Source organism: Xyrauchen texanus, chromosome 16 (assembly GCF_025860055.1).
Source record: "Xyrauchen texanus isolate HMW12.3.18 chromosome 16, RBS_HiC_50CHRs, whole genome shotgun sequence".
Classification (NCBI taxonomy): domain Eukaryota; kingdom Metazoa; phylum Chordata; class Actinopteri; order Cypriniformes; family Catostomidae; genus Xyrauchen; species Xyrauchen texanus.
This window is the reverse complement of record NC_068291.1, coordinates 22,966,605-22,994,316: the sequence shown is the minus strand read 5'-3', so window position 1 is coordinate 22,994,316 and position 27,712 is coordinate 22,966,605. Positions and strand designations below refer to the sequence as shown.

Here is a 27,712-nt window from a genome sequence, read left to right as displayed (position 1 = left end):
AATCATTCCGGTATACACAATGTTACAAAAAGCTGAAGTATGTAATTTCTGTGACACTAGCACCACCGAATGGAATTGCAAAAATAAAAATAACAAATTCAACCTCATCTGCAGTTGTTCAAACACTCAGATAGTCCCGCCCCCAATGTAACGTTGTTGGGTGGAGTCTAAGTGGCTCGCTCAAAACAAACTTTTATAACACCACAGTAACACCGTGTTAACAATTTTTGGAAAAATGTAACCTATAAATGGCTTAAATATAGTATAGTATACTTATAGAAACTATTGCTTTAATTTGATATAGCAAGCGAAATCATTGTGAAATCATTGCATGCTCTCCCTTTCACTTCCTCTCTTCTATCATTTTAGTGTCGTGGTCCACTTCTCTGTCACTATCTTTAAGAGTAAAGAACAAGTTGAATCTCAAGGGCTCCGTCAGGCTCCTGCGAGCATCAATCAGACAGGGGGCGCTGAGTTTGAGATGTTTCAATCACAGGCTGCTTCCCCTCAGGTGAAATACGACAGAGAGGCTTCATGAGGGGAGCCGGGGGAGGGCCTGCAGAAACAGTCATCAGTCCCCCCCACCCTCTTCCAAATGGATGTTCCCCCTCTGCCTGTGCTTTCAATTTACTCCTGCCAGCCCCACTCTCCGTTCACATGCTTTATGTACAGGCATGGACGGCAGAGGCTTTAGTGAGCAGCAGGTACACCCGCATTATTTCATCATGTGTGAGGGGCATGAGCCAGGAGAGGGTTAGTAGAGGTGGCTATATATCCTTTTTTAGTTTCCATGCAAGCTTTACGTCCTCATATTACATGTATAGGCCTATTTGCGGACATTGGTAAGCAAGGTTTACTGGCTGGAAAAACAAAGATCAGCAATTCTAGTTCAGCTGGTGACTTGCTTACTGTATATGACCAGAGCCATAATGCTACATTAAAAGATGTGTCTTCTATCTGGTCTCATAGAAATACACTACTATACCTACACTTTTGCAAAAAAATATTAACATGGATCATTGTATATATCGCAGCAGTTTACTGTGAAATGAACACGAGAGGTGTGAAACATTACTGACTTTTACCCTTTCACACATATCACAAGTAAAATGGCAGATTATCAGTTAACTTTTCACTTTTCTTAAACAATGCAATCTTTTGACTTTTACTATGTGCAAGACCTGTAATGCGATACATTTTAATTTCTGCATTACATAACCAACAACATTTACAAGCTTATTCAAATTCGATCAAGTTGAGTAGTTGCTCATCTGACAGAATGTTGCAGTGGTGATGCAAAGGACTGTGATATAAGTCTAGCAGAACTCATGAGTCGACACGTGAGCATTAAAAGCATACCGAAAAATTAATACCTGACTTGAATACTTGAATGAATACTTTATTCGCTTCTAGACAATTAAATCAATCTGTTGGTTTTGGAAGTATGGTTCTGTTCTGGTCAAATTCTCTGCCCATCCATGCAGCCATGCATGGACAGAGCAGGTAGTGCAGCAAATAAAAACCCCCACAGGTGTAACAGAACATATGTTCCATTTTTAAACATTCTGACCATTTTTTTTTATATACTATCGGTTAGGTTTAAGGTTTAGTGTGGGTAGATTTTGTTATTCATACTCGGTAGAGCATTAACCTTAAAAAACAAATTTCTTTTGGAGGAAATGTAACCAGCTTTTAAAGCCACTCAGTGGACCTCAGAGTATTTCACCTCAGAGCTGCCGTAAGGAACCATGTAATATAATTTTTTTTAAAAAAAGGTTGACATACTTTTTTTCCATTAGATCAGGCTCCATGTTTTGGGCAAGTCAAGTCAAGACAATAGACACCTTCATCAATAAACAATCAGATTGTTTCAGTAACAGACTAACATTGTTTGTCAAAAAACAGCTACAACCTTCTTTAAATTTAAGCTGGTCCACACAGGTCTAATCTGTTTTTTGTTTTTTTACCATTTTGTTGATGGATAATACAGTATTATCCTCATTAGGACTTTGATATCCCAAAATACTAATAGAAACAAATCTCTATAATACTTTTTAGGACTGGATGACTTTACTTTGTTTACAAAGGGAGCTAGTTGGTTTTACAGTAAACAGTGAAGTTTGTGATGGTTAATCTTCATTACAAAGACAAAGAGACCAGCTGCTGCAGTTGGTCCAGCCACACTGACCCTTTAGCCCCTGGCAGGATACTTCTAGCACTTACTATGCTACAAAGGAAAAGGGGAGTCCAAACATATCCAAGCCCTAAAGTGCACTTGAGCCGTGAGGCCAGCGCTGGCCAAACAGTTAGTCAGGGGGTTGATTGAGGGTGCATGAGGAATGGCCTGTAGCTATGTTAGTTAAACGCCACCGGCCAGAGTGACTGCCAAAACACACTCAATTCCCAGGCACAATCTAGGAAAACACAAATAAAACAATGCAACTGCTTGTGGAGCCAAGAACAAATAAAAGGGAGTCATTAGTTAAGGAATGGAAGAGAACACCTTGTTATTCAAAAGATGTTTACCCAGATATTTCAAATGCAATGCACCATGGCAAACAATAATGACTCCACTGGCATCACCAACATTGTATAATGAGTTTAGATAAACGGATACACCATCTACCCCATACACAATTAGTTGACGTGTTAAACCTGAAGTGTTTAATTCATGTCACTAGCATCAACAAACAGAATTACAAAAATTCAGATTGATTTAAAACAGCACTCACCTGGTTTACACATTCCACAGACTCGGCCATAGCGGGTGGGCAGGCAAACACATTGACCACTAGTGGGGTCACACACAGTTGAAGGCACGGTGCCTAGGGGGTCACAGTTACATGGCTGACATCCATGTGTCATGTTGGCAGAACTCAGGTTGTAGGTATGTGTGACACATCGATTACACCGTAGCCCCTCTACATTGTTCTTACATGCACACTGGCCAGTGGTTTTATCGCACACACCTGAGCCATTCAAAGTGCCTCTGAGCTCACACTGGCAAGGCAGGCAGCCCAGAGAGTTGCTGCGGTCCAGGCTGTGGTAACCATCCCGACACACGTCACATCGCCGGCCCTGCGCGTGAGGTTTGCACTTACACTGTCCGGTTACTGGATCACAGGAGGTACCGGGAATGGATCCGTTTGGGCTGCAATTGCAGGGCAGGCAGACTCCACTGATGTTTGGACCATAAAAGTGAGGGATGCAAGTGTCACAGAGGAGACCTTGCATGCCGTCTTTGCATTCGCACTGGCCAGTGAAGGGGTTACAGAACTGGTGCAAAGAGCCATGCTGGTTGCAGCCACAGGGATCGCAGCCATCAGGGTTTGTGTTATTGAGGAATTTGAAGCCGTAGTTACAGCGGTCACAGGTTAGACCTATAGATGGGGGAAGAGGAAGCTTCATTCATCTTCCACTCTCTTGTCTTGAACAAACATTACATACAGGGGTGAATTCACTAAGAATGTGTTTTGCCTGGTACAAGCGAAGGTTATTTTCACGCTATCTGCACTGGTTTAAGGTTCAATTCACTAAAATAATTATGAAGATCAAACAACAGCGCAAACGTGCCCACAAACTGCTGCTGAACGCAATTTGCATGTATAATTCCAATCTTGCGGGTCGATTCTGAGGCTATACAGTGGAGGATGCAGCAGACCCCCGTCAACTGACACACTTTGGCAAGACTGAACACTATTGTGATCCAAACACCTAAATCATATCTTTAACATGCCGAAAGTGCACTTGACTACATGAGTATCTGGAAATATGCTAGGTAATAACTCACTTTTCCATCATTTGATAATTCTTTAACTCTTTCCCCGCCAAACACGGAATTTTCCGGGTTTTATGAAAAAACGCTTCCCCGCCAAACACAGAATTTTCCGGGTATCCGTGTTTTAGGTGGTATACGGTAAGGAAGACCCGCACGCATGTTTTGAAAGAGTACGCAACTCTTTGATCAAAGAAACAGACTGCGATCGTCTCAAACGTGAAGTGGAACACCATACTAATACTAAAGCACTTGTTTGATAAAAATGCCTTTTTCTCAGCTTTTTGTCCGAAATGTTGTTTTTGACAAAACCTACCTCTGTTCAAGTGGCAATAAAAAAAGAACAAATGAAGATAAAATAAAATCGTTTTTTTTTTGCCAAAAAGCAGAGGCAGATCTTTATTTTGATATATAGCATCTTCATATATTCATGTAAGAAAATATTCTGCGGGCCATTAAAGTTTAGAGAAAATCATCAAAAACCCTGGCGGTGGCTGGCAACTTTTTTTAAAAACGCTGGCGGGGAAAGAGTTAATAAAATACTGCTGATATGAGCTATAGGAAATATACATAAACATCTCTTTTAAATAGAATTAATGTTACCGCCTGCTTTCGTCTGCCAGTAATAGAATGAAATAAATTGCGCAAGGCAATTTTTATGAATGAATCGCAATATACAATAAGCCCAATTTACATGAAAGGGGTGTGTTTGCGTGGAAATGAATGACAATGACTTAATTTAAATACTCAAGACACTGATTGCGCCTGCTTAAACTACATTGCGTTTTTATAGTGAATAAGACATATTTTTGCTTTGAAATACCACCCACTAAAGTGACACATCTGTTTAGTGAATTCACAACACACAGTTTACATACAGCATTCAAATTATACAATGACTTTCGGGGGGGTCGACTTTTTTAGTAATTTATTTAGGAAATGTTCAGGGTGCGATTTGTTAAGATTCATCTCACAAGAGCTGTATTGAGTGTTTACTTTCACATTCTTACATTGATTATACTTAATGAGCCAAAACGTATAAGGTCATGTAAATGCCTTAATTGGATTTCCTTTATCTGTGTATGGCCATAAACAGCTTAAACACAAATAGATATAGACACATATAGATTTTTGCCAATTCGCCTTGAATGTAAACACCTTTACCAGCATTCTTAATGGCTTATCCAATGTGTGCATGGCTGTTTATGTTTTGATGTCAAAAGCAGACAAAAACCTGATGATTTCACTCAACTCATTTTATGCTGCTTTCTTGCGTTTTCAGATTTTTTTAGGTCTTAATTTAGTGGCTCAGTCCCCTAGTCCCTACTTTCTGTAATTTCCACCCTGTTTACGCATGAATTTTACAATACTACAGCATTTAATTATTTTGTGCATCTAAATTTATTTAAATTAACCCTACCATTCACAAACCACCAACCTCAACATCTGAAATTACTTTGCTTTGACCTTTGCATCATAACCCACATTTGCAACACACTGTAGTATATAGTAAACAAATAAATAAATCTGATAAATATTACACAAGGAGTAAAAAAATAAATTGGGAATGTCATCATTAAGTGAGCCCCTTTCCCAATGATGAATGACCAACCTCGGGCATAACACTTAATTTCTCTAAAAAGGATATAAATAAATTAAAAGACCCAACAAAGGCAGTCGAAGGAAAAAAGGAAAAATAACTGAGGCTAAAAAAGAATTACAGCTCATTTGGAGGTCCTAAAAAGTGGTCTACGTGGATTCAAATCATATCAAATATTGTAAAAAGTGTGCAGTGCTTATTTGAATATGCCATACATATTCCTGACAGGTAATCTATTCCTAATGTTGCTGAGCAGAGCCTACAGGGCAAACCGTTTACAGCCATAAGTACTGAGAACTCCACTTTCCTCCACTGCTGTGTATTCCACTACAGAGCTCCACACTTTAATATATTGCTCCCTACCCACAGTTAAACCTCATTACAACATTATGTTAAATGCACAATGTGACACAGATGAATACCCCAATAATATCACGCCAAAGGAGACTCAATTTGTCATTGTGCTCACAAAGCCTTTGGATGTTGGAACACTTGCACAACTCTAAAAACGCTGTAATGAAAAAGTGCTGCAACAACCATCCAACTCTGAATAAAGCGAGAGGAAAAAAATATGTTTTAAAAATAAACCTTACTAAACTTAGTGGGCAAACTTTTTTTTTTTTTTTTTCCAAAATGTACTCACAGTCACTGAAAACAAGTCTCAATATCTTTCTGTTCAGGTAAATTTAAGGTTGTTTAGATATTTTGACTGGAAAGCAAAGACAACGAAATGAGAAAATAATTCAAATAATAAAAATCTGATTTTTTTGCAGTAGGATAATAAGAAAAATAAACTTTTACAACAAAGTGTTATAAAAGTAAAAAAAAAAATCTATTAATTTAAGATATTAATTTTAGGAGTAATTATTTTTATATTATTAACTTTTGTACTTATTATATTGTTGTGGTCGTTTTTATATAGGTGTTTAACTGCCTGTTGTTGTGGGAGTGGGACTTCCACCAGTGCAGGCCACATTTTATCAGTAATGCTTTTCTGCATAATATTCTCATACATCAACATTTCAAAGCACATTGTGTACACAGAGTACTTTGGATGCTTGATAAATTTTGTCCTTATGAAGCTGCGGCTGGCCTCAAATGTGCTGGAGGTAATAAATTGCCTTAATCAAATCTAATTTCTGAAGAATACCTGTGGGAACTACAAACAAAGGAGCAGGCCTTGTAAGAAGCATGAAAAATAAGGAAGACGGGCCGTTTATTATAATCAACTTGGCACTGAATTACAAAATTAAAATGAGGTGGCCCTTGATATTCTGGCATAGCAATACACATGATCTTCTGAGTAAAGTTCTTTAGCATTTCATAAGAAATGGTTCAAGGGTACAAAGGAAAAAATGGAACACATTTATCGCAAAGGACCTGGAATGCCTGGAAAAGCTAGAAGAAAAATCTTTTGGCTGGTGCTTTAAAAAAAAAAAAAAAAAAAGGGTTTGGCCAAAATTAGCATTTTACTAATTAAATTATTATGCATATAGTTTTATGCACCTAAAATATACACTTGCTCATTAACATTCACATAATGTTGGGGATTAACAGAGAGAAAGAATTTAGGGAGAGAGGGAGAAGAGAGCAAAAGAGCGATGGAGGGTGCAATGCTGCTTGATACGTACCTATTACGTTTGCCTTGCACTGGCATTGACCTGAGTCCTGGTGACAGGTAATATGTGGCTGCATGGTCCCTGCGGTATTGCAGTTACAGGCGCGGCAGCCATCAGCCAGCGCCGACTGCAGCTTGTAGAATCCGTGTTGGCACTGATTGCACTGTCTGCCAGACACATGTCGCTTGCACTTACACTGCCCCCCGATCTGCGGAGGAAGGAGAGTGCCACGTGACCGCACTCCAATTAGTCAACTTGAGTAGGGCAGTGTGAGTGTGTGTGAGTCATGGATGGCCAGCTCTGTGCTGTCTCTTCCCCCACCCCACCGATCCCCACCGCGCTACCGGGATGCTTTTTATCTCCATTACAGTGAATGGAATGGTTCAGGTGGGGGGTGCGGTGTGGGAGAGAGAGGTCACAGCACCTGAGCACATGAGCAGCCATTGTGCAGATGGTCATCTGGCTTAGCGCACTATAATCTGACCAAAACAGGTCTCTTCTTTGGGATGGCTTGAACATGCTAGGTGCTTTTTGGATGAACAAGCCAAAGTCCCTAATTTTAAAAGAATATTTCACCCAAATGTGAAAATCTGTCATTATATACCATGTTGTTGTAAACCTGTATGACTTCATTTCTGCCAAGGACCACAAAGAATACCTTTGCCACTCTTTTACATATAATTCATGGAAATGAGGATGGGGCTGTCAAGCTCCAAAGTGACAAAAAAGCAACACAAAAGTGGTACATTTGTCTTGTGCGCTATAATCAAATTCTGAATCCATACAATAGTGATTGTTGGAGGAACAGACCGGAATTCAAGTCATTATCCACTTTAAATCTTGAAATTAAATCTATTTGCTATTGTAAGACTTCATAAGACATGAAGTGTACGAGTCATATGGACAATTTCTTTAGGTCTGTCAATCGATAAAAATGTTTTAATCGATTGAATTACACGGAATGCCAATTAATTAATCAAATTATTCGCATATATAAATATTTGCTAAGGATGACCCTCAAATAACAATAATTCAATATACAATGATGAAATAATTTGAATTAGTTGTATTTAAATAATTACAAATAATATATATATTAAATATAAAACAGTTAGTTCCGGTCCTCGAATCTGATTGGACGAGAGACGTTCCATGAGCTCTGATGGTCTGACACCATCAGCACTTCGACGCTTCACTGTGTGTATGACTCCGCTTGTGTTCGTGCCGTTCTAAGCTAAAGTGTAAGAGCAGTGCATATGTGTTAAGAGCCATCTGTTTGTCTTTTTTTTTTCATTCATATATGTTAGCCAGCAGGTGGTGCCAAAAGATAATTTTTGTGTGTAATATGAGCCAGTTAGGTGATGTGAAGTGAATCCGTGTCAGCCAGTGTCTAAATAATAAAGCTCTTCTTGATCGCTGGTATTACTACTAAAGCTAAGAAATAAATGGCTTTAAATGAACAACTTCAGCATTACTGCTCATCACAGCTAAGAGACATAACAGACTGATTAATTACACAATGGGTGCTGTTTAAAATGTTGGAGGACATTGTGGTTTCTATAGTGATCGACTCTTCACACCGGCTACTGTGAAATAGGGAGAAATACCCCTGCTTGGATGCTATTTTTCCACTGAAATCTGATCTTCAGAAAGCTGACAGCATCTCTGCTTGGGAGTGGAAACAGGTGATCACACACGCTCCATCTCTCTCTCTCTCTCTCTCTGTCTGTCTCTCTCTCTCTCTCACACACTCACTCACACACACACACACACACACACACACACACACACACACACACACACACACACACACACACACATCCATCCATCCATCCATTCATCCTTGTTTATCCAATATCTTGTTAGAAACAGCACAATCACAGTATTAGTTCTGAAGTGACATTTTTTAATTACAACTGAGGCTTGGACATATAATTTGTTTTGAACCAGCAGCTGCAGATTCTGATCCCTCTCGTAAGAAAGTAGTTCCATGCACAAATGCGATTTTATGACCGTTCTCAGTTTTTCCTAATTTTAAAAAAAGTACTTGTTCAGCAAACTGTTTCTCGAGAAACCTGCATTCAGGTTTGTGCGCACCATCAAGCTGTGTTTGAACACAAGAATGCATTTGTCTGCATCCTTTGCTGTCTGCTGTCGATGTGTGTGGTTTGTTCTCTGTATATGCTGCACATTGCCTGTACAGCTGGAGTTTCATTTGGTGCCCCCTGGAGATAACAGGTTGTACTTCAAGCTTGAATTGCTCTAATCATAGGAATACTCCTTATTATGGTCCAGGGACATGATTAATTGCATACATTTTTAACATGTTTTTTTTTATATATAAATAATCTGAATTAACTCATTAAAACAACAGCCCTAATTTTTTTTATTGTTGCTCTTTTGTCATTTTAGAACTTGACAGCTTTCATTATATGGAAAAAAGCAGCTAGGATGTTCTCAAAAAATTCACCTTTTGTGTTCCATGGAAGAAAAAAGTCATAAAGGTGTGGAATTACATACTGTAAGGGTAAGTAAATAATTTTGGGTGAACTATTCATTTAACTATTTTTCCATTTGCAGAAATTAATCAGGAACATAATACAGTATTCCTTATTCTATGACCATGGCACTCCTTAATCAGAAAAAGTCAAATCAGTTCAAAATCAATTGAGGCTTTGTTAATTAAAAATGCTCTCAAATCTTCAATCAATTATTTATACTCTTGATAAGATAATACTAGATAGATGACATAAATTCAAACCATGAGCCAAGAAGACCTAATCCCTACCCAGCACCAAACTGAAAATCCCAACACACTGTGTAAAACATTAGCATATCTGAGGAAATAATCATTCTGATAATTTAAATAAGGTAACAATCTAACATGGGGCTGACCCAGGCATTGATTCTGAATTTGTCATCCAGTATATCTATCGACATGGATCTGTTCCTCCAAAATGGCTTTCATGATGCTCAGATAAAGGAAAGGCGGGGGAGAATTCTCCAGAGAGAGGCTCTTGTGACGACACGTTTACATACTCTCTACTGATCACAACACTGATAAATGCTGTTGTGAATACTTAAGTCCTCAGCCAATACATCAATGCAAGCCTCTTGAGTGGGGACGGCCAATATCCTTATCTGTATCTACAATTCACAAGTCTGTCTCAAATCCAGGATCAAAGACTCACATATCTTACTTTGCATATGCAAAAAGATTGTCTGCTTGCTACAGTTGCACCTTGAATTGGGAAAATTTGCTAAATTTTTTGCATTTCATTTTTATGGCAAAGAAAAGGCTGATCTAGGAGTAGACCCACACAGAGTATGAGCACTCTGAGCTATCACTGTGGAAGGAAATCTGTTGAATTTGCATAATTTATGAAAATATTGTAAATATATATATATATACTAAATGGGTCTTAAAGGAATGTTCTGAGTTCAACACAAGTTAAGCTCATAAGACAGCCTCTGTGGCATAATGTTGATTAACACAAAACGTTATTTCGACTCATCCCTCGCTTATTACAGAAAAGTCACACTGAACTGACAATAAAGTTGCAATATTTTATATTATTTACACAGATAAGCAAGTGATTTATTACACAAAAATCATGTTAATGTGTATGATGTTTATGTCTTCTGACCAGGGCTTGACATTAACACCGGCTCACCCGCCAAATGCGGGAAGAAATCGCCCTTACTAGCCACTTTGTCGGGTGGCCACAGCCAAAGTTGATTGTATTCATCTCGCATCCATCAATTTATAAGCAGTAAATATGCTTCTCATCTCTGACACGTGCATCTCAGTTGGGAGAATGAGGTGTGGTTTCCACTACCGCAGCGCACATCAGTATGCTCCAGAGATAGAACCAGAGCTCTGGGACAGCGCTGACTGAAACTTGCGTGATTCAGTTGGGCTTCGATAACGCAGCAGCCGGCAAAGGCCACAAAACTTATGTGACCCATTTGAATTCTACAAAGAATGTTCTAGTAAAAAGCTCTGTATGGAGAAAGTTGAACCTCTCAAACTGTTAGATAGCCTTGACATTATAAACAGTACTGACGAGGTAAAGAGATAGCAGTGCATCAATATCGATTACAATTTTTTTTTTTTTTTAATACACATCATCCAAACTAAAATGTTTTTACTGCAGTAACACTAACTGGTATCTGGTTTAGATGCACATTAAATCGATTAGGGCGAATCTACAAGACTTCATTTTTATTAATGATAATTATTCTGTCATCATTCAGCCACTTTTATCTTGATCCAAACCCTTAGGACTTTCTTCCATTAATGGAAAACAAAAAAACTATTCATGTAATTTTTCCATTCTTGGGAAATTATGCAATGAAAGTAAATAGTGACTGAGTTTAATCTACCTAACATCATTTTATTATCCAGTTTGTACAAGTGAAAGTTGTTTTTAAAGTTTTCTAAACATGTTTAGGCTCTTAGTTTCATAACAAATACTATTGTTAATATTTTAGGAAGACTATCGGTATTCGACTAACCACAGTAATGTGGAGCCCTCCATGGTCTTACCATTTTAGAATGGTTAAAGAGGTTAAAAGGGGTTCAAATCTGGACTTCCATAGACCAAAAGACAAATTATTGACAAAGTTTCCTCTTGTTCTGTCCTACTCCAGTTAACTGGTTATGTTTGCCTTCAGATATTCTAAGAGGTGACATAATCATTAGGCTTGTGTCCTGCTGAACTTTATATTATTCTTGTTCAAATAAAATTGTCAAAACAAATTCAAGCAATTACAGTCTCAAGTTAGTTTATCAATTTTTGTGGGACGGGAGATTTTGGCCATTGAAAATATTGAGTGGCTAGTGACTTTGAAATACCACTAGCCACAGTGGCTGGTTAGCCAAAAAGTAAATGTTAAGGCCCGCTTCTGACTATACTTTTGTAACTGTGTGCATTCTAATGTTTATGGACTGGCCCCATTCACTTCCATTGCAAGTGCCAGCCTTTTAAAAAAATACAAGTCAAAATAATTTTTGTGGTAATCAACATTATGCCACAAATGCTGTTGACAGAGCTAAACTTGTAATGGATCCAGAACATTCTTATAATGTACTACACTATTATTGCTTGCTAAAAAGATTGTCAAAATGCTTAATAAACAGACACACAAAGAGTGGAGAATTAACTTTGTGAATTTGTATCTATTATGTGTGTCTACACTTACCGGCTCACATTCCAAACTGCCACTGACAGTCCCAGCACTGTGGCACTCACAAGGTTTACACACATCCTCGGCCCAAAGTAGTGCACCCACCTCCCTGTAGAACAGACTCAGACACCGCTCACAATTCCTCCCTTTAAACCCAAAGAGTGACTGCATGAGTATGTGTGAGTGCATGTGTTTGTTTAAGGGAATGTTTGGGTGAGGGGAAAATTGATGTCAACCTATTAAAATTCAACCATATCATAGGACGATGATTTCAAATAAAAAAACTACAGACTTGGGAGAGATGTGTAATTTTCTACGGTGTCCATTTTAATGTTCTCTTTCATCCCTACCTGCCACTGCGTCTGATGCCCAGCATATGAGACAATAAACCTGTTAGCATGGCCTGATTTACTTCATTAAATGTCCATCTGCTTTCGCTCTGATGCATCATTTAGATTTTTATGCTTTTCTTTGTGATGTTTTCATAACATTATTGCTAATTGTTTTAGATGTTATGGTGAAACATCTATGGTGTTTAGCTGAACTTGTTTTAGGTATGGCATATTGGAAAAAAACCAAAAACAAATATTTGGTAACACTATTTTTAGGGTTCACAATAATGCACTAGTTAAGAATGAATAAGACAGTAATTAATACATAACTGAACTTGTTAACCCTTTATAATTACTACACGGTATAAAGTATTTGTAAAGCATTAGTTTATAGTCAATTGATCATTTCTAAACTATTGTTCCTACATTAATAAACTACATACAAATAGTTTGTTATTTGTTTATATTCACTGTGGCAAATTATTTATTATTGTTTAATAAGTTCATTTATAAGTATTTTGATGATTTTGTTTTTTTTTACAAGAACAAGGTATGAATTCATAGTAAATAAATAAATGATATATGTACTGTAACTAATTGGATTTACATTTAAACATAATTCATGTATTTGTTACTGTTTTAGTAACACTTACTATTAAAGCAATTATTACTTAATATATTGGTCATAATAAAGCATTGACTAAATGCTAACTCAGCATTTTGCATGACCTAAAATGAGAACTGTATATGCCTAATAATACATTTATTAATGATTCATTACTCTAAAAAAATGGCCCTGAAATAACATCTCCAAGGCATCTCAACCACAAAGGCCAAAACATACACAAAAGCTTAAAAAAAGAAAGAAAACACAAAAGTACAGAAATAATAGCAAGAGAGGAAAATCCACAGTTTATTAAAAGAGATCCTCTAATTGCTCAAACACCACTTTAGCATTTTCCATCCTATTAAGCTTTATAAGCAGACTTGATCTCTTTATTGGCAATTAAAATGACTGTTTAAATCAGTTTCACCAGTGGACCAAAATTTTATCTGATTCCAGAAAGAAAGTCCAAAAACAGCTCTGGAAACAGCCAGCACGTCACCACGGTCGCATGACAGTGATGAAATGGCAAAAAAAAAAAAAAAAACAGAAATAGGACAGTGCATGTGTTATGAACAGAAGGCAGCGAAGGCAGACGAGGAGACTGGATCTAAACGCAGGCTTACTTTATTTAACAAAATCAAAACAAACACAAAGGAAAACCCTCAATGGGGAAATAAACACAACACTGAGAATACGGGCAGGGAAAACACACCGGGCTAACAACGTTCAACGAAAGACAAGGACTGAACCAAAAACCAGGATATAAATACACAAGGACAGGATGATTACAAATGATACACAGGTGAGCACAATGAACAAAATGGCAGTGATGATGACAGGTGGATACTGGGAAGTGTAGTTCTTTTAAACAATAGACTAGTGAGACAGTGGAGCTAAACAAGGGACAAAAGTGAAAACTAAGGAAAACAAAAAGGGACAAAAATGGAAACCAAAGGGGCAACGGTAAAACCAGACAAGGTAACTCTAACATAGCCCCCCCTCTAAGGATCGGATCCCAGACGATCCTAAAAGAAAAAACACCAAAAGACAAAAAGTAACCAACAAAAAACAAAATGATGGCACCGGGGGCACAGAGGGCAGACAGGAAGTCCAATGGGGCACAGAGGGCAGGCAGGAAGTCCAAAGGGGCACAGAGGGCAGGCAGGAAGTCCAAGGGGGCACAGAGGGCAGGCAGGAAGTCCAAGGGGGCACAGAGGACAGGCAGGAAGTCCAAGGGGGCACAGAGGGCAGGCAGGAAGTCCTAGGGGGCACAGAGGACAGGCAGGAAGTCCAAGGGGCACAAAGGGCAAGGACAGGTTCAGGTGGTCTGGGAGCTGGCCACCGGGCAAGGATAGGTTCAGGAGGCCTGGGAGCTAGCCACAGGGCAAGGATAGGTTCAGGGGACCGGGGAGGAGGCCACTGGACAGGAACAGGGTCAGGGGGCCTGGGAGGAGGCCACAGGACAGGGACTGGGTCAGGGGGCCCGGGAGGAGGCCACAGGACAGGGGCCGGGTCAGGAGGCCTGGGAGGAGGCCACAGGGCGGGAACTGGGTCAGGGGGCCTGGGAGGAGGCCACAGGATAGGGGCCGGGTCAGGTGGCCTGGGAGGAGGCCACAGGTCAGGAACAGGGTCAGGGGCCCTGGGAGGAGGCCACTGGACAGGAACAGGGTCAGGGGGCCTGGGAAGAGGCCACAGGACAGGGGCCGGGTCAGGAGGCCTGGGAGGAGGCCACAGGACAGGGGCCGGGTCAGGAGGCCTGGAAGGCTCTGAGGACGGAGCTGAGGAAGGCTCAGGAGATGGAACTGAGGAAGGCTCAGGAGGCGGAGCCGAGGAAGGCTCAAGAGGCGGATCTGTAGGAGGCTCAGGAGGCTTTGGGGGCGGAGCTGTAGGAGGCTCTGGAGGCGGAGCCGTAGGAGGCTCAGGAGGCTCTGGGGGCAGAGCAGTAGGAGGCTCTGGAGGCGGAGCCGTAAGAGGCTCGGGAGGTTCTGGAGGTGGAGCCGTAGGAGGCTCGGGAGGCGGAGCCGTAGGAGACTCGGGAGGCGGAGCCGTGGGACATTCTGGAGGCTCAGGAGGTGGAGCCGTAGGAGGCACTGGAGGCGGAGCCGTAGGAGGCTCGGGAGGTTCTGGAGGCGGAGCTGAGGGAGGCTCAGGAGGCAGAGCCGTAGGACGCTCTAGAGGTGGAGTCCTAGAAGGCTCGGGAGTCTCTGGAAGCAGAGCCGTAGGAGGCTCGGGAGGCGGAGCCGTAGGAGGCTCGGGAGGCGGAGCCCTGGAAGGCTCAGGAGGCTTGAGAGGCGGAGCCCTGGAAGGCTCGAGAGGCTTGAGAGGCGGAGCCCTGGAAGGCTCGAGAGGCTTGAGGGGCGGAGCCCTGGAAGGCTCGAGAGGCGGAGTTCTGAAAGGCTCGAGAAGCTTGAGAGGCAGAGCCCTGGGAGGCTCAGGAAGCTTCAAGGACAGGATGATTACAAATGATACACAGGTGAGCACAATGAACAAAATGGCAGTGATGATGACAGGTGGATACTGGGAAGTGTAGTTCTTTTAAACAACAGACTAGTGAGACAGTGGAGCTAAACAAGGGACAAAAGTGAAAACTACGGAAAACAAAAAGGGACAAAAATGGAAACCAAAGGGGCAACGGTAAAACCAGACAAGGTAACCCTAACAGCATGTAATGTTATATTATTGACTTATTCAGTGCCTATTAAACTACTTATTAAATTCAGTGCCTATTAAACTTCATTGTGAAATTGTTCTTACTATAATGTTGAAGTGTACAAGTGACGTTGTCACGCTGTATATGTTAATTTTCTCAGCGCTGGGCCAATATCAGTAGCTATGTGGTTACTGAATAGGGCATTTTATGTAATAACTTTCCAGAGATTGCATTGGCGGATTTGTATCTCAGGTACCAATCCTTGCAGATCACAGTGTCAGTTTCTGTCTGTTTGATGGAAGTTTCACAATTCTGGATAAGCAGTTCGCTAAGTGGTTGATTGATTCATCGTAAGAGGCTGTAATTCCATGAAATAAATAGTCTGGAATGTGCTGCACGCTTAGCATTAAATGAGCGTTTCGCTTTCTTTAATCTAAAACACAGATTACAGAAGTCATAATGTGATGTTTTTAGTGGATAAACGCCTTCAACCATCACTTTAAAGCATGCAACACAAGAAAACTGGATATTTCTTAAATGAAATCGCAGGCTACTATGGTTTAATAATCAGACTAGGAAACATGTACATCACATTTAAAAGATCAATGGAAGATTTAGTGACAACGAAGTACTGGCCCGAAAGGGCTAAACTCTCACACTGGTCCCGGGCCAGCTGGCCATATTTACTGTTGAACCATGTTAATAAATGCTTAATTAGGCATATATAGTTCTCACTTTAGATTAGGTCACGCAAAATGCTTAGCTAGCTATTAGTGAGTGCTTTATTACGACCTTTATTAAGCATTCATTGATTTAATAGTAAGTGTTCCTAAAATATTTATATACATATTACTTGAGAAGAAATGCCAATTCATTACATATTTAATATAGTTATTAACTATGAATTTATGCTTTTTTAATGTTCTCATAAACACTTCTTTACCACTGGTTTGCATCAACTAAAATACATTAGTAAGGTAAAGTTGTTTACTAAGGATAAAAAACCTTATCAAACTGCCTATATATGAACCTATTAAACAATATTAAATCATATGCTAAAGTGAATAGAATAGAAATAACATACTATTTATATGTAGCTTATAAATGTATTAATAATGTAGGAACAATAATTTATAAATGATCAATTAACTACTAACTAATACTTTACAGTAATTATGGCTAATTAGTATTGGTTTTACTAAACTGTTACTATAGAATAGTTAAAATCTTAAAGACAATGTGACTTAAGTGAAACATTTACTTACAGTTAAAGTTATTAATTTGTTTAAAATGTATTAGGTGATTACAGTATATGCAATAAACTTATTGTAATTGAACCGTGTAAAACAAACCTCAACTTTCACTTTAGAATGGAGGGCAAGATGTTATTAATTTACTAGTAGCAGCTTTGTAAAGTCAATACCAATTACCCTTAATTACTGGCTTAATACTGTTTAGTAAACTTGATATATGATCTCTGAAATTGAGCATTTATTTCATTCCTTTCTACAAAAGTTGTAAATTATGGCTAAAATAGCCTTACTCTACATTCTGTTAATTATTAAGTCTTATTCATGCTTAAGTAGTGCATTATTGTGGACCCATAAAATAAAGTGTTACCAAATATTTTATAAAACATATGAAAGAAGTGGGAATTAGGGGTTGATCATTTCAGTTCTGTCAATAAATTAAGTCAATATCTAGAGAGCAGGGTGCTGATAGCCAATATAATGCTAATATAACATTAATTTTACAAGAATTTACACAATATTTACCCAAATTTCATAAAAAATCGAAACTAGAAAATGTGCATTATCCATTGACAAGGTCATAAGAATCTTTTGGACACGCTGACTGACTCCTGTTAACTGGCCAATGACAAGTTTGTGCCTAACCTGATGATCCATACTATCCCAACATGATTTTATGATAATTTGGAGTGTTAACATTCTCAATATCAGAATTGCTTCTTTGATTAGTGACCTTCAATATGGTTACAGACTTTTAGACCCTACTGTTTCTCTGGTAGGAATATTACAATACAGTCACACTCTAAAAAAACATAATTTGCCGTAACCTGTGGTATTATGTGTACAGTTGTCACACTCCCCTCCACCCCCATGGAAGTGTTCTCCAGGGTGAGGATCCAGGCTGCTGTTGTAGTGGCAGGAAGAGGCATGGCCATAGCACTGGCATGGGCGGCAGTTGTATGCATGTACCTGATCTCCAGCTCTAAATGGCTTGTCATTGAAGAGAGGAGAGCAGCACTCACACTGTAGGAGAGAGTGAAAGATCAGAGCACATCTACATATAGTACATCATCTACATACACATTTATCAGCAATTTTCAGGAATATCCAAATGAGTTCTCAAGGTTCAATGATAAGTCCCCATGTCCCCACAATTTCCATATGAACAAGTAAAAATAAAAAACAGCTAATTTATTATAAGAATCAATGCACAGAGAACAGAAGTAGATTTCTGCAGAATTGGATCAGCTGTTATTCACAAAGTTCTTCACATTCCCTTGCATGTTTATGTTCTAAACATTTTGGCTAATTTGACAATGTGTTCAGCTACAAATAAGAGTGCAGTACTCTTAAAACATTTTAGCATTTTTAAATCCATTTCACAGAACTCCTCTGATTTTCCATACAAAATCAGCACAAAAAAGTGAAAACAAGTCTGAGCCTGATAGAAAGTGACTTTCAACAACAAAACTATTTTAATAGGGCTCTTTCATTGAACAAACATCTAAAAATCGAAAGAGAGAGACCAAAACATAGAGGGAAAAGGAGAACAATGATTTTTTGTGGCTTTATTGGCAAAGCATTTGATTTTTCAGTCATGAACAGTCATTACAAATTACGAAGAACATGGGAGGCATCAGATGAAATGATTAAAAATGTATTATAAAAAGCTAAGGAGTCCCCAGTGACTGCTCAAGCTGTGGCAGAGTCTCACTGTGACAACGGGCCATTTTTTGGGCAGCTGTAGTGGGACGTGAGCCTGGAGGGAACTGCTAATTCAGCAGGCTGGATGCTGGAGGAGCCAAACACAGACCACCCATCACTACAACCCTTTATGACAGTCAGGGTTCTGACCAGACAAAACAGGGTTTAGATATTTATACAGTATATTTTGTGGAATGTACAGTAATTTCATAGTGAGCAAACAGCTACTACATTTTTGTCATAAAGATTTACAATTTACTGTAGTTAACCATGTCACAGTAGCCAATATACTGTACAGTCTTAATATGAAAAGATCGGAAGCAAGTATAGTAACTGGATTGTTTGTTCTTATTGGGATACACTTTTTCCAATAAGACTATAATCTGGTTGGGACAATCTGTCTAAAAAACGTGTAAAGGAACACATGTGCTTCAGGATCATATCAGTTGTGTTGTAAATATCAATACTTTGCTATTTTACATTTCTAAAAACACAAGACCTCAATTTTGCCAATATTTGACTCATTAGTTTACATATCAATAATGTGAAGCAGAGTACAGCAAAAATCAATGAGTACAGCAAAATCAGAGTACAGCAAAATGCTCTGCTGGTGTTGGAGCTATATTTAGCTGTGGAGATCACAAGGAACACACAGGTTTGATTCAAGTTCAAAGTCCATCTTCATTTATCTAATTTTAGTAGAGAAATTAAGCTATTAATGAAGCTATTTGGCTATTAATAGAAGGCCAAAATATAATAATAATACAAAAAATATTTTGGCGATATCACTGAGTGTTAGACTATTAAGACTTTTAATGTATGTTCTTTTAAATTAGTTAATTACTTTAGTAATGGCCATTAACGTGAACTGCTAACCGGACAATTTATTTTGTGTTCCAGAGCTGATCAATTAAATCTAAATGCAGGATCGCACACAAAAATTTACAACTTTTTGAAAGAGAACATCACCACACTCATTGCAGGTATTGTGTGTTTTGTATTCGTCTCCATTGTGTGAGGTGGAGAGTAGCCAGGCTCCAGTGGGGAAAGAACCTTTATCCCATGTGAAAGGCCTCTGTGAATGCCATGGCTAATTTCACGCTCCCGCAGTAAAGGTCTGAGTGTGGCTGCACCAGGAGAGAGCCTACAGTTAACCTTTACCCTGTTTGAAAATGCAAGGTTTTAGCAATGAATGGTCAAAAAATTGCCTTCTCCATCATTTATATTCACTGCAGAAAAGACCTCAGGGATGAGGACAAAAACATCTACTCACTGAGAAGTTGATATTATAACATTATAACTTTAAATCTAATAGTAAATGGGGGAGTGGAATTAATTCATTCTTACCTAATATAAATTTGATCAAATATTATGAAAAAGTATGTCCGATATTGAAATGTTAAGATGACACACAGGTGACACACCATGTTTGAATGTGCGCAAGTTTGAATGATATTTGAGAGCTAAGGGGTATTTCCAGAAAATAATGACTAAACTAATTATCTTTTCTGCACTCAAATCTATTGTATGGCTTCAGAAGACTTTCTAAAACAATGCAAAAATTGGACAGCCCCAGTTCCTATTCACTTTCAATGTATGGAAAAGAACTGCCTGGACATTTTGCTAAATATTCCCTTTTCTGCCAGCAACTCACAATATACTGTCTTACTCATGTTCAATCAGAGTAGAATGACTTCAGACAACACAAACAACAGCGACTGTTGGCAACAAGATGCGAGCGTGTCGAGAGACACAACAAAGCAGAGAAAAGTTTAATTTCATGACAACGAGGCGCAACATTCAGGAGCGACTACCAATGAGAGTGAAGATAGTGGAGCTCACATAATCTGTCATCTGGCAAGACTGAATATGATTGACTGAGAATATGATTTGTCTGTAACCACATACATGGATATAATAAAAAATGATGTGTGGACAATGGGAATTGACTGCATTCTGAGTGAGTGTAATTCAAATATTGATAGATCAATCATCCTGTTAATTATATTTTATTTTATTTATATTTTGGTAAATATACTTCACAATAAGGTTACATTCATTAACATTAGTTAATGAATTAGGTATCATGAACTACAATGAACAATATATTGTTTACATAATTTATCAATCTTTGTTGATGTTAGTTTACAAAAATACAATAGTTCATTGTTAGTTTATGTAAGTTCATATTGCATTAACTTATTTTAACATATTCAACTTTTAATTTAAAATATATATAAGTGAAATTAACATCAGCAAAGACTAAAGAAATGCTGTTAAAGTGTTTTTAATTGTACGTTCACAAAGTTAACTAATGTAATTTACTATGGTTAACAAATGGAACCTTATTGTGAAGTGTTACTGATGTTTATATAAAACACTTTCCCCTAAATAATGTAATTATTTAAATGCAAGAACACAAATTCCTCATTTAATTAGAACATATCTCATCTATTATCATATTTTCAAAAGCTACGGCCAGCTGTGAAGCCCTCCAATAACGTTCTCTTGCACCATACAGTGCAGGACAAGCGATATCAAGTTACAATGTCGCTGGCAGTGTTAACTGTGCTTTAGATTGTTTTAATTCAGCATTTTAAATATCATTACACATTTAATTTATTTTTTATTTTTTTTTAAATGAGTTACAACCTCTCATTAAAATAACCTTATCAATACATAGAATCAAACAACAGAGTTGCAGAAAAGGACCTTCTATAATGGTAATTCGCATCAGGCCTCTATGGCATGTGAACAAAACACATACACACTCCTACACAGAAAGAGGATAAAGAGAAGCACAGATTTGTATATAGATATTATCTAAATGCCTGCTGAAGACTGACTGCTTTGGAAAGTGGCTGGGGCATTAATAGGAGGCATGGCAGTGAGCAGAGAAACACTGTCTCTGCCAACTGAATGTGAATGACTTAGAAAACGCAAGAATTCCAGAGCTAAACGTCATAGACACAAATGTGACTTCTAACACTCCCTTTCCAGCTGAGTGACAATCAGTACAGTCAATGTGATATTACGAGGAAGCAAACACTAGCAGGGGCATGTTTGAGATTTGTATGTCTCTGTTATAAGCAAACACAGCAGATAGCTTCGGGGCAGGCGGTAGTCCCTCTTCAGAGCCAGGTGTTTGGGTCTAGGGGCGTTTAGGGCAGTGAGACAACCCATTTTTATCATATTTACACACACACAATTTCAGCTTCTATGTGTTAGATGTGGCCCTTGTTTGTTTCTGTGAAAACAACAACAGACGCAGCAGCAGACAGAGTGTGCCATGTCTGGACCTAAATAATGCATGAAATCTGGTGAATAATTTAAATCACCAAACATCAGGTTTAAAAGTTTAATCCTGGGACTAGCTCCCAATGTTCAGAATTGAATGTAGCTATCTGGACAATGTGCCGACTCTCAATAGGAAGTATATTGAAGTAATACTGTAGTTCCTCAAATACAGTTTTAACATGAAATGATGTTTGCAACTTATTTTACTTTTCTAAATGCAACATTTTTGAAAAAATGTATGGTGGGACTTAATTGTATCTATCAAGACTTGACCGATTTGTAAAAAGTGGCATCTACTTTAATGTGACCCATGTACTACACATGCGTGGATGTTTTATTTTGGCTTTGTTATATGTAACACAAAACATTTATTAATTTAAACTGACTGATCTCAGTTCAGAAGACTCTGTGTTGTCAGTTAGGGGTAAACCGTTGACGCACAGAGTCATGTGACAATACAATATGGCAGCGGAGGTTATCTTTGGGAGAAACGGCAACAAAATTACATCCGGAACGAAACCTAATGAAGTTTTTACACTGAAACCTGTTTGAGCCAAAATATTAAACACAATGTACACTAATGTGTATTTTAGCATATTTCTTCCTTAGAAATACAATATTTACTGTGCATTATCACACTGAGAATCAATGGGTTTTTACTTTAAATTACTTCAGAATCAGAATTAATTATGCTAATTTCAGATGTAATGTCTGTAATGTTTCAAAAACATGAATACCCAATGCTCATTATACATAATAAACAACTTGAAAAAAAAACAACAACAAAAAAATATAAATACAGAAAAAAATTTAAATTTAAAATAAATATATCTATATATAAGAGTTGTTGAGATGGGGGGTCCTTTTCTTCATATCGTGGCGCCATTTTGTGGTCCATTCTTCATAACGTGGCGGCATATTTTGGCTTATCGCAGCGTATTCGGCCCATTTCGCGGCCGACCCACCGGATCCCTTGGTTCTCCCGATGGCAGTCCTCCTCTGATAGGCCCCAAAGTGCGTCGGCCCACCGGGAAAATTCACGGTATGCCAGATTACCAGTCCAGACCTGTCGCTGTCCACATATGTTGCCATAAATGTTTAGGAAAACGATTTGCTCTCTCTTTTTTTGCATGTTTATTAGGTACTACTAGTTACAAATCAAAAAGGGAAATGGAAAATGCACACAGCAGTGATTCTCGAATCACAAGATATTGTGATATTTAAGTGATTAACTAAATTAAATAAGTGATAAATGAAATAAAAGTAATTTTGGATTTTAACAGTCCCAGTCCTCATTCAACTTCATAATAATCAAAAGAGAGACCAGGATATTCTTCAGAAAGAATTGTGTTCCACAAAAGAAAGAAAGGATGTCATACAGCTTTGAAACAACAAGAGAATGAGTAAATAATGACAACATTTCCATTTTTGGGTGAATCATTAATTTAAAGGTGCTGTAAGTGATTTCTTCATGGAAAGGTAAAAAAAAATTCTTAATCCCTAATAATGAAAGATATTACTGAAAAAAGTGTCATGGCAATCAGTTGAATCAGAAGTTTACATACACCTTAGCCAAATGTAAACTCAGTTTAGTCATTTAATTATATAAAACATTCCCTGTCTAAAGTCAGAGGTTAGTCCAGACAGAACTGGTGTAACTGAGTCAGGTTTGTAGGCCTCCTTGCTCGCACACACAGTTTCAGTTCGGTCCACACATTTTATATCAGATTGAGGGCAGGGCTTTATGATGGCCACTCCAATACCTTGACTTTGTTGTCCTTAAGCCATTTTGCAACAACTTTTGAGGTATGCTTGGGGTCATTGTCCATTTGGAAGACCCATTTGCAACCAGGCTTTAACTTCCTGGCTGATGTCTTGAGATGTTGCTTCAATACGTATATCCACATAATTTTCCTTCCTCATGATGCCATCTATTATGTGAAGTGCACCAGTCCCTCAAGCATCAAAGCACCCCCACAACATGATGATGCCACCTCTATGCTTTATGGTTGGGATGGTGTTCATCAGCTTGCAAGCTTCACCATTTTTCCTCCAAACAAAACAATGGTCATTATGGCCATTTTGTTTCATCAGACCAGAGGACATTTCTCCAAAAAGTAAGATCTTTGTCCCCATGTGCACTTGCAAACTATAGTCTGGCTTTTTTATGGGGGTTTTGGAGCATTGGCTTCTTCCTTGCAGAGCAGCCTTTCATGTTATGTCAATATAAGACTTGTTTTACTGTGGACATAGATACTTGTCTACCGGTTTCCTCCAGCATCTTCACAAGGTCCTTTGCTGTTGCACTTGTCGCACCAAACTACGTTCATATCTAGGAGACAGAATGCGTGTCCTTCCTGAGCAGTATGATGGTTGTGTGGTCCCATATTGTTTATACTTTTATTATGTGTATTATTGTTTGTACAGATGAATGTGGTACCTTCAGGCATTTGTAAATTGCTCTCAAGGATGAACCAGACTTGTGGTCCAAAATTCTGAGGTCTTTTGATTTTCCCATGATGTCAAGCAAAGAGGCACTGAGTTTGAAGGTAGGCCTTAAAATACATCCACAGGTTCACTTCCAATTCAGTACACCTCCTATCAGAAGCTAATTGTCATTTTCTGGAATTTTCCAAGCTGCTTAAAGGCACTGTTAACTTATTGTATGTACTTGTACTTCTGACCCACTGAAATTGTGATATAGTCTATTAAAAGTAAAATAATCAGTCTGTAAACAATTTTTTGAAAATGACTCATGTCATGCACAAAGTAGATGTCCTAAACGACTTGACAAAACTATATTTTGCTAATTTTAAATCTGTGTAGTGATTAAAAAAGTAGTTTTATTTACTTCAAGTGTATGTAAACTTCTGAATTAAAATGTATCTCACCGGTTTCTGTGACAGCTCTAGACTCAAAAATGTGTAAAAAATTTGTTTTTGACTTGTCAATCATTTTGCGCATTCTCATAGTATTGTAGTTGCAGCGAATTATTGAGGCTTATTGCCATTTTATAACATGTTGTTCATAAAAGTTGTCAGTTGAGAGCGCTATTTTGCTGGTGTTGTTTTTAACAACCATTTCTGCATGATGTCGGTTTTCAATAAAACTAATTTGGTATCTTTGGAGTGCAGTGTTTTGGAAAGAGGGGGCGTGACTAATTCAACGGTTCAGCCTTGTGAAATTAGAACATCTGAAATCTCTTACAGCACCTTTAAGTAAGAATGGACAATTTTGATTTCACGTTGACTTCAAGTCTGAGGCATTTTTTTTGTTTTTTGTTTAACCTAAAATGTATATTCTTTACTCACCCTCATGTTGTTACAAATCAGTAAAAATTGCTCTCTTTCATGGAACACAAAACAAGATGTAAGGCTGAATGTTTGGATGTTTGGGTCTTACAGACTCAGTCATCATTCACTTTCATTATAAGGCGAAAGATGCAATCAAAGTGAATGGTGACTGAGCCTAAAATCACCTTTTGTGTTCCATGTAGGAAAGAAAGTCATATAAGAGTGGAAAAACATGAGGTTTATAAATAATGACAGACGTTTATTTGATTAGTTCTTTTAACTATATGTGTATGTGGGTGGGTTTACGTGGTTTACGAGGACACATTAGGCTACAAACTGGTATTTACATGGGAATTATGCTATAAATGTGGTTTCCATCCATCTATCCATCCATCTTCAACCGCTCATCCGAAGTCGGGTCACGGGGGCAGCAGCTCCAGCAGTGGTGGTTTCCCAATAATTCAAATTGCTTAAAAACACACTAAACAATGTTTTTTGAAAATTTTAAAAAATGTAAATAAAAGTTTTTAGTGAGGGTTAGGTTTAGGGGTATGGTTAGGGGATAGAATCTATAGTTCGAACAGTATAACAATTCTTATGTATATGGAGAATCCTCATAAGGATAGCCGCAATAATATGTGTGTGTGTGTGTGTGTGTGTGTCTGTGTGGAGTGTGAATTATGGCATTCATGAAAGAGTGAGTATTGGAAGCTTGTGTCATCAGAGCTCTCCCTGAGATATAATTACCTTTGCTGGACTTATCAGTAAGACACCCAGGGGCTGATGGGACAGGACGATTAGAGCATTGCTGCCCACAAAACTGATTCCCTTTCTGCTTCTCCTTTCTTTTTCTTTTAGCTGTTTAGCTGTGCACGAATAATCTCTCTGTCTCTCGTTTTTCTACTTTCCTTCCTCCCTCCCTCTCTCTCTGTGCTTTTTTCCCCTGTCATTCCATTAAGGCCTATTTTTGAGTGTGTTGTTCATTAAAGAGGACTCTTGCACGTCATTAAAGGGAAGTGGTTAATTAAAAGGGGCCTCCCCTGCGGGACTCACATTAGCTCCATGTGTGTGGCTCTCTGGGAAGCAGGCGCAGCGGTACGGGCTCATACTAGTGTCACAGCTGTCAGCATGGCCATGGCACTCGCACCTAAGGGGACAAAGAGACACAATTAAATGTCGCAACCTTCTACAGAATCTCCATATCTCCTGTTATCACACATCTAATGTAACTGGTTTGAAAGTTAAAACAGGAATCTGGACTCACATAGTCAGTGGAGTATTGCTGAATGCTTAGGGAAGTAGGTATATGGAGAGCGATTAATTAGCTCAGGGAAAAGGATATGATCAAAAGGGGCCGTTCACACCGAATGCATATTTGCGCTTATCTGTGCTGTTTTTCAATAGTTTTTCCTATGTACTTTTGGGCTATATGGACATTTTTGATCGTTGCATCACATCTAAAGCAAGAGAAATGCATTTTTGACGGCTTGTCAGGTTAAAGAGAACGATCAACTTTTAAAAGCAAATTTAGAGAAAACTGCATTCTGGTATTTTCATTGCACTGCGTCTAGCTTTTTGAAGCTAAACAAACATGTTGCGTCTACAGTAAATGGCCCCTAAATGTGTAGTTTATGATGATTAAAGTACTATCTGTGTTCCTTTTTCACTAAAGTGACAAGGAATGTACCAAAATCTCAGCCACTACTTGTAATCTTATTTGAAATGAACATATGATGGTATTAACACACATTTTACTTCTGTAATGTAACGTATTTATGAGTAAAACAGGATATTCAATGATAAAAATAATTGTAGAGTGGAACTTAAAAATCCAATTAATTGGGAATTGATTGGATCATGAAAAGTGGTCATTGCAAACTAGAATGGAGACAGGTGGTTGGAGGAGAGGGGTTAAAAGGGGGGAAATTCGGTTCAGAGGAGGAGCAAGTTGCTATATTTTGATCAAAGATTATAAATACAATCTTTTTTTCTCTCTTTGGAATAGCGTGCTCTAATAAACTGCTCTCAATAAAACCAGGAACATGTATTAAGTAAATATGGTCATTTTGGATTTAACTCCTGGAGCCTAAATATTTTTGTTTAAAGTCAACAATTGAAGGAAGAACATACTGTAATTACAATGAACAAATATTATAATATTAAAATAATTTATATAGTTATTAAAAACTAAATATTTATATAATATAATTTATATAGTTATTGCTACCTTAAAATATTTTTCGGTTTTGCCTTTGGTTTTCGACCCTGTCTGATAATAATTTGTTACATTTCATGCAAGATTTCATTTTGGTGTGTTACAAAAAATTACATGTTGGAAACACGTTACAGGTTTCAACAAAGCAACAGGGTCAGCAACATCAAAATCTAAGCCTCT

General features: G+C 38.2%; 1 protein-coding gene across 1 annotated transcript in view; it reads right to left on the bottom strand.

The window, feature by feature from the left end:
- ush2a (Usher syndrome 2A (autosomal recessive, mild)) overlaps positions 1-27,712 on the bottom strand; it is a 350,667-nt gene that overhangs the window by 264,451 nt on the left and 58,504 nt on the right. The window contains exons 8-12 of the mRNA XM_052145082.1: positions 26,371-26,464; positions 17,851-18,046; positions 12,200-12,330; positions 7,007-7,202; positions 2,733-3,380 (exon numbers count right to left, since the gene is read on the bottom strand). Of these exons, the coding sequence (XP_052001042.1) occupies positions 2,733-3,380; positions 7,007-7,202; positions 12,200-12,330; positions 17,851-18,046; positions 26,371-26,464 (1,265 nt within the window). The remainder of the gene's footprint in view (positions 1-2,732; positions 3,381-7,006; positions 7,203-12,199; positions 12,331-17,850; positions 18,047-26,370; positions 26,465-27,712) is intronic.